Source organism: Solanum dulcamara, chromosome 5, assembly GCF_947179165.1.
Source record: "Solanum dulcamara chromosome 5, daSolDulc1.2, whole genome shotgun sequence".
Taxonomy (NCBI): Eukaryota; Viridiplantae; Streptophyta; class Magnoliopsida; order Solanales; family Solanaceae; genus Solanum; species Solanum dulcamara.
The window spans coordinates 4,385,316-4,393,879 of NC_077241.1; the positions used below are offsets into that span (position 1 = coordinate 4,385,316).

Here is an 8,564-nt window from a genome sequence, read left to right on the forward strand (position 1 = left end):
CTCTTTACTCTCATCCAGCATTTGCTTTTGGGACCCCTGTTTTTTGGTCCAAAAATAATAGTTCACACAGCTGGATTTGTTGTACTGCAGATTTCAACCCAAAATAATCTCATTTTCAGATTATTTTTCTAATTCTTCAAAATCTTTGCCATTCCAGGTAATTAATTTTATATTGAATTAATATTTCAATTCTGTATTTTTAATAATTTTTTTTGTTGGTTCTGAAATAGGTTTGTTGGATTATTCTTTGCATTTTCTTTATCATATGTTTTAATGGAAAAAAAGGTAGTTGCATTAATGTTTAATAAATGAATTTTTGCTAAAATTGTAATATAGAAAGTATTTTGAATGAAGTATCAAATCTTTCTTAAAATGAGATGTTTTTCTTTTCTTGGTTTCACTTTATTGTTTTATATTTTTAGAATTTTTCTGCTTTTTTGTTTTGTTGGTTATTTATATTGATTTGTAATTTTTTTTCCACATAAATAATTAATATATGCAGGATGGTTAAAGGAGCAATGCAACTATGGTTACGTGCAATAATTACTTTGCTAATTGTTTTAATTACTGAAGGACATCCAGTTGATATTACTTATCTACAAAGTGCAGTAGCTAAAGGAGCTGGTAAAAATTTCTTTCACTCAATCAAAATCTTTTTTTGGATTAGAGTCGGAGCTGAGATTTTGAGTTTATGAGTTCTGGATTTTATGAATGGGAGCTTATTGTGTTTTAGATACATTTTTTTTGCGGTGTCCAGTACCCTTATTGGAGTCCGATTAAATTCGGATTTGTGCCGTAAAATCTCACATTGGAGGTAAAACGCCTTCCTAACGAAGGCGACATCCTGGGACTTGAGTCCGGGACTTTTGATTAAGGATAAATAAATATTTACTACTCCACCACGGTGTGTTTAGATACATTATTTATGCACAAATACAAGCTCTGGGGCAAAGTGAACCTTGAACTTGTAAGTTGAATTGTAGCTCCGCTCTTGGATCTAATGTAGAAAGTCGCGGGCTTTGATTCGAACTTTATGTATGTTTATGTGAAAAACAAGTATAGAGGGAGTTAAAAATATATATTTTAGAATTTGTAGTTTCTACTTGGGGTTCGTGAGTCTAAATCTTGAATCCGCCACTAAGTTCAGGAATGTGGAAATATATTGATTTTGATAGCAATGAATCAAAGTAATTATCCTTTTTTGGGTGGATGGGGGTCCGTAACTCTACGTAGTGGTGGATTCAATCAGAGGTGGAGCTAAGATTTTGAATTTATGGGTTCTGAATTCTAAAAAAGATATAGCTTACTAGGTTCTAGATGATTATTTGTACATATTAAGTGGATCTTTTAACACAAGCCAAAGCAAACCCGAACTCGTAAACGGAACTGTAGTTTTACAGTTCCGACCCTGGATCTAATATAGAAGTTGCGGGTTTGGCAGAACCCGTGACTTTTGTTCGAACTTAATATATATTTAAGTGAAAAATAAGTATGGACGGAGTTTAATGTATATAATTTTTTCAATTTAGAATCGACAACGTCTAAATCCTGAATCCGCCACTAACTTTGTGGGAAAAAAATGAAGAATGTGAAAATGTGTTGATTTTTGAATGCCAATGTTGTGATTGCAGTATGTTTGGATGGGAGTCCACCAGCATACCATTTTGATAAAGGATTTGGAAATGGAGTTAACAATTGGTTTATCCAACTTGAGGTTTGTCTCTTAATGTACTGCAATTTTGCTGTCTCTTTTTTATAATTAGTAAATTTGGATCATTTCTCGATTTGTTCATGTCATCATGGAGGCCCATGTTGATCTTCTCTATATTGTTCCAATTTTATTGGACGTCTCTGAAGGGTTCAAACTTAGATTTCTAGGCTTTGTGGTTTATAATCTTATTTCAGTCCAATTGTTAGCCATTTTCCCCTTCAAACTCTTGAAACAAGAAAGTCGAGGTGTGTGTAAGCTTCCGTGGACTTCAGAGTTTATTCATTTCTTGGAGGACTAACTTAGAAGAATTTGAACACATTCTGAGTGAATTGCTTGAATTTTTAAAAAAAATTGGACTGCCTACATGAATTTGCATTGAATTCATTCGATGACTTCGGGAATTTTCAGGGAGGAGCATGGTGCAACAACGCCACGACTTGCCTTGCTCGTACAAAAACACGATTGGGATCATCTAAACTAATGGTAAAGACAGTGTCTTACTCAGGAATTTTGAGCAACAAGGCTAAGTATAATCCAGGTAGAGCTTCTTCACCCTTGTTCGTATACATCATTTCCCGCCTTTCTATTTTTAAATATTATTCTGATTGATTGTATTTTGGAAATCGTAGACTTTTACAATTGGAACAGAATTAGAGTTAGATATTGTGATGGATCATCCTTTACTGGTGATGTTGAAGCAGTCGATCCGGTAATTCTATGTTAAAATACTACATGTACAATTATTGATTTGGTATAAACGACGAGTTGTCATAGTGTCGTTATACTATTTTCATTGATTCTTAATGGACATCTTGAATCATGTCAGAAAACAAAAGTATTCTACAGAGGAGCCAGGATTTTTTCAGCTGTTATGGATGATTTCTTGGCTAAAGGAATGAAGAACGCTCAGAATGTACGATGCATCAATCAATTACAAATTATTGCAGATGATTATATGCTTGTTGTGCCACGTTGTTTAATTGCTGATAGAAAGTTTTTTCTAATGGTAGGCTATTCTTGCGGGATGCTCAGCTGGTAGTTTGGCTGCAATTCTACATTGTGACAGATTTAAAGGTCTCCTTCCACCGGGTGCTAAAGTAAAATGTCTCTCAGATGCTGGTTTCTTTATCAATACGTAAGGATTCGCGTTGTTCTTCTTAGCGTGGCATTCTCAAAACTAGCGATAAATTTAGATTTCCAATTTGCTATATAACAGAATTGGTTCTCTGTTGCAGGCAGACTATTTCCGGTACCTCTCATATCGAACAGTTCTACAGTGAAGTTGTTAACACACATGTATGTTTACTTTAAAACCAATATTCCCTCCAAGACTCTTTCCTTTTTTAGTCAGTTGAAAAGAAGTAACAATTTTAACTTTAAACTTCTCGTTTTACCCTTACTGAAATGATTTATAGCCAGACAAATATTTATGGCTTGTTTTAGACCTCAAGTTTCAAAGGTCTTGCTTTCATTCTTAAATTCCATGCCCAGTTAAACGCCTTCACATAAATTAAGACGGAAGGAGTAATTCTCTGCCACATAATCTGTTTGTTATAATGTCCTCTTCCTATCAAAATTGTTGCTCGAACGACCTACAATGAACTGTACAATTTCGTGTACAGTCACTAAGGAAGTTCTATAGATTTGATTTTACTCGTACTAAGTGTGTTGCATTATCTTGGATATTCAGGGTTCCGCGAAGAATTTGCCTCAATCGTGTACCTCAAGACTGAAACCGGGATTGGTAAGAGGAGTTATCTTCACAAAAAAAACATATTTTCCCCTTATTAGATGCATCGTCTTATGTGAAAAAACGCGATTATGTTGCAGTGTTTTTTCCCACAAAACGTTGCGCAACAAATCCAGACACCACTTTTCCTAGTAAATGCAGCCTATGATTCCTGGCAGGTCAGTTCATGTTTTGTTTATGTCTGCTTTTCTTCGCCTTTTGACAATTTTCCGTCCTTTGTGACGTTGGTTTCCTCCAAGTTCCGCATGATTTTAGGAACTAAAATGTGCAGTTTGCTGTCACATTGTTGAAATGAAGCATAAAAGCGATCTTAAAACATCTGAGATTGATAATCGAAGAAAATATTAAGGAGACACAAGATTAATTAAAGGTTCCTCGCTAAATAAAACCAAAGTTCGACTACAACCAGTAACATCTTGTTATTTGGTAATATCTTCATTAAAATTTAGTCTTCGTTATCTCGAAGTCATGTTATATGTAGATACACTATATATGAGGATGATTTTGCCCTTTAATCGTTGAATTTTGCTTATATATTGTTCTTAAAATTTCCAGATAAAGAACATTTTGGCTCCTGGTGTTGCTGATCCTCGTGGAACTTGGCGCAACTGCAAGCTTGACATACTGAAATGCTCGTCTTCTCAGCTTCAAACCATGCAAGGTTAAGACTCTTTAAGCCCTTTGTTGTTCCTTTATTCATTCAGAATACAACGTTAAGCTATCGATTGAAGTGTGTCATCATCTCATCTAAAAGCTTAAGTTGTTAGCAGAGAAAACACACTTTTATTATTTAATTAAATTCTCAACATGCCCCCTCACGAGCAGGCCTGGTTCTTTTTATTATGGGCCAAGCACATGGAAATTCATTTTAATAACGGATAACAATGAAATTCGATCCCAGGCCTTGTGCATGTTCTGATACTATATTGAAGTGTGTGACCATATCTAGCTTTTAAACTTTTAGATGAGATGGTCACACGCTTCAATTCTGGTGAAGAAACACCACCTCGACTAGATTATAATACCAACAATATCGAATCAGGTTGTCCTTTGTGGCTAACACTTAAAAACTAAAAATAACTAGTTATAATAAGCATGAAGGCACTAAATTATACATTTAGAAGGTGTCTTTTACAATTTGTATCTAATACGTGGTGTAATTTCTCAGCTTTTAGGGCGGAGTTCTTGAAAGCATTGAATTCACTTGGCCCTTCCTCATCCCGAGGTTATTACATCAATTCCTGTTATGCACATTGTCAAACCGGAACACAAGAGACATGGCTAAGGGACGACTCACCAGTATTATCTGGCACGGTATGCAATCAACTAAAAAACTACTTCAAAATTACGTTTATTATATACAAGCCTCTCTACCTCCGTATAGGTAGGGGTAAAGTCTGCATACACCCCACCATCTGGTTATGTTGTTGTTGTTTATACACATAATTCTGTCATCCTGTTATTGACAACTATTGACACTTCCGAAAAATTATGTTCTTACAGACAATTGCCAAAGCAGTTGGAGATTGGTATTACGAAAGAAAACAATTCCAAGAGATTGATTGTCCTTACCCCTGTAACAAAACATGCAAGAACAGGAATTTTGAATCGGATGCTCGTCCGTCAGATACAGATAATATAGATGACTGATTGAGAAGTTAATTCTGTGAGATTGTTGTACACAGAGAGTTACAAATTTTACAACAGAAAAATATGGAATTAAAGAAGTGTGTATCATATATTTAACACAATAAGGGAAAGCCAATTGTGTGCTTTGGTTTCCACAAGATAAACTATTCTGTTATCATTTTGTTTTGAGGTTAATATTTTGTGTCTTGTTATAATGTAAAAGTCAATAATTTCAGCTTTCTTTACAATTCAGAAAATTGAAAAAGGTATAAAGATTCAACTTAACTAGACATTCTTGGTGCATGCTACTCCTTCTGGTCTCAATTTATGCTACATTTTTCGCTTATCGAGTGTCAGTTTGACTAATCCTTTGTTTCATAATCTAAATTTCAAGAACTTCAGTTTTTCCAACCACAAACAGGTTTAAATTCAACTTTCTACCCAAGTTATCAAGGTTGCTTAAGCCACATCACCTAGTGTTTTCTTATAATCGTGATTTGAATTCTTTTTTTATTAACTTTGAGTCTAGGGTCCATTAAAAATATCACGTTCCGAGAGGGTACCCTAGGCGTGGTCGTCATTTAGAAATCATCTCTAGCTTCCGAGAGAACCACTTGGTCTCATTACTTATTTGTTCATCAGCAGAAGACTTAAGAATACTAATGTGGGCTTGATATCATCAACATCAAAGGAAAAATAGATAATTCTTAGAAGAAGTAGTTTCTAAGGAGAACTATTCTGATTACATCATCAAACTCTTTCTATGAAGCCTCTAATATTCTTAGATGGTGTCAATGACATGACCATGGCTACCTTAAAAGAAACATAATACTAAAAAATAATAAAAGGATAGAGAGTTCCTCCGAATACAAGAAGGACTCACCAAATAGCTGAAAAATAATGATCTTCAACGATGTGCCTGTTGAGGATCTCTAACACCTGTATCTGCATCATAAAACGATGCAGGTCGAATGACGTTAGTACGTGGAATGTACGAGTATGTAAAATGGCAGGAAGGTAAGGACATATATCAAGAAATTTCTCTCAGGAAAACTCAGCTCAGAACTCAACATCATCTCAACATTAATATGTAATGCAAATTTAAAATAATGATAAGAAATGCTTACTTAGTTGAGAGTTTCTCTAACCGACAACCATCACTTATGAGCTAGCGATGATACACCGAAGCGATGTCGTTGCCACATCCATCCAATACCTTGCCAGGGTAAAGGACATGACTATCTTGGATCCACTCATCAAAGTCCTCTTTTTGGGGTTTAACAGGCATAGCCTCCATCCTACGCTGGCTACGTAGTTCTGGGGTTTGAGTCAATTAAACTCTTATCCAACTCGGTGCTCAATACCACTCCCAAAATATGTGCTCATATTAATCTCATCATCTAGTCTCATTGGACTTTAATTTAAATCATCAAACTCATCTCATTACCTCTTCATCAATCATTATATTTCAAAAACATCATTTACATCTCATCAAAATATCTTGCTCAAAACATCATTTACTCAAATTCATTTAAACTCAATTTTTTTGCTCTTTCAAAACTCAATAAAATACATGTATAGTATTAATTCATATCACTCTTTTTATCAATGAAAATATTAAAAGCCATCATCTTTATTCAAAACATGTGTAAAAATATTCATGAACATCAAATCAATTAGGATTCATGAGAAAGTAGCCATGAACAATAATTTCAATAATATGAGAGATAATAATAATAATAATATCAATGCATAAATATATCTAACTCAATAGAAGAATAATTAATTCATTTAGAATTCAAGATTTGAATAAAACTCAACTATAACTCAATTATAAATAATTTAAATATTGAGCGCATGGACGAACTCAATTCAATGCTATGAAAGCCTTACATACCTTAAATCCGAAGCTTTACTCCGAATTGGAACACTCTTGGACCCCTAGCCTTTTCTTCTCGCCGGAACGTTTTGTGTACTATCCGAAGTATAAGAATCACCGGAGTGGTATTTTTATACTACTAAAACTAAAACTATATTTGAGAATGAGTAAATAAGTATATAGAGAGAAGAGTTGCTTAAGAAAACTTGATGAATAAAATGAGGAAATAAGGTGGTATTTATAGGTGGGAAAGAGAGACCTAATAATAAATAAAATAATTATAAAGAAAAATATAAAAATTTAATGGAATATATTGATGTCATGGGTGATGTCAAATGGAAGACTATTGATGTCATGAGTGATGTCAAATGTATCTAGATCTTTCCATGGTAGGTGAAATGAGTTATCTTTGACAGAATAATCTTTTTTTGAAGCTGCGTTTGAATAAGATAAATTCCTTATTAGGATTTGGTGTCTTCATAAGAATTGTAGATATAGAAGTATAGTTTCATGTCGTTTAAGAATCAATCAATTTGGAGAATCATACAGTGAGATATGAATTTTCTTCTACAAATACTCCATTTCGTCACAGCACACTGTCTTACAATAATTAATTTATATGACCTACTTAACCTCCGAAACTTAACATATGATCTCACAAAAGTTGCAGGTAATAATGTTGTGGTTACTTAGAAATTTGAATCAGATAATTTGAACTATCCTATGAAAAGTTATGCCCAAAATACAGAGGCTGTATTATTTTCGTCGAGAATTGAAATACCGACATACAACGTTTAGGGGTTGTTACAAGAAACAACCTCTCTAAGATAGTGATAACGTCTGCGTATCTCCTAACATTCCTAAACTCCACTCGTGGGATTGCACCGAGTCTGTTGTTGTTGTTGGATTGGAAAAGGATTTGAGAACGACTCTCAAAAAGTAGTTTCATCCCTTCTGCTTGTTTTGAATTTTTACAAATGAAGAATCTAATCAAACACCCAGTTTGCAGAAGCATTGAATTCATTTCACTAGTCTTACAGTGCAATCACATATTTATGAAATACGAACTACACCAAATTAGTCACAACGCTCGTTTAGAGATACAATTATCTCTACTTTCTAAAAATTACATAAATATAATCTATTCAAATTTTTAATTACATTCTATACATTTTTGTATCGCTTGTATTTTTCCGTCCACTTTTACTTGTTCATATACTAAAAATAAATATCAATTTTTATTTATCTGGAAAAACCCAAAATATAATTTTTCATTTTATATTTATTTTACACTTATTATTAAATAGTACTATTCATTTTCCAACATTTAGATGACATAATTAATAGAGGTGATGTAGTAAAAATTACTCTTTTATTTATTATTTTTTAATAGATGTGCCAAATCAAACATGGACAAATAAAAATAAACGGAGTAAATATTCCATATAAAATGTGGAACAAGTAATCTAGATTTCATTTTCCTTCATTGAACACAAAATTAAAATATGATCTCCATTGGTAAGCATCAAATGCAAGTAAATATAAGACATCAAGAATTGATCAATAAAGTTTGAATTACTGCTAAAAAAATAACA

At 33.4% G+C, this 8,564-nt stretch overlaps 1 protein-coding gene and 1 non-coding gene across 2 annotated transcripts; one reads left to right on the plus strand and one right to left on the minus strand.

Moving 5' to 3' along the window:
- Window positions 1–5,380, plus strand: LOC129888835 (pectin acetylesterase 8-like). Its single transcript, XM_055963871.1, has 13 exons — window positions 1–157; window positions 503–624; window positions 1,632–1,714; window positions 2,120–2,249; window positions 2,341–2,420; window positions 2,538–2,624; window positions 2,722–2,846; window positions 2,947–3,007; window positions 3,402–3,455; window positions 3,542–3,619; window positions 4,017–4,122; window positions 4,630–4,775; window positions 4,965–5,380. Exons 2-13 carry the CDS (start codon window positions 504–506, stop codon window positions 5,109–5,111), a joined length of 1,218 nt encoding a protein of 405 aa, XP_055819846.1. The 5' UTR covers window positions 1–157; window position 503; the 3' UTR covers window positions 5,112–5,380.
- On the minus strand, window positions 1,763–1,866 carry LOC129890886 (U6 spliceosomal RNA). The gene has a single exon (XR_008767075.1). It is a non-coding gene; the product is annotated as a U6 spliceosomal RNA (small nuclear RNA).
- Window positions 5,381–8,564: the final 3,184 nt, after the last annotated feature.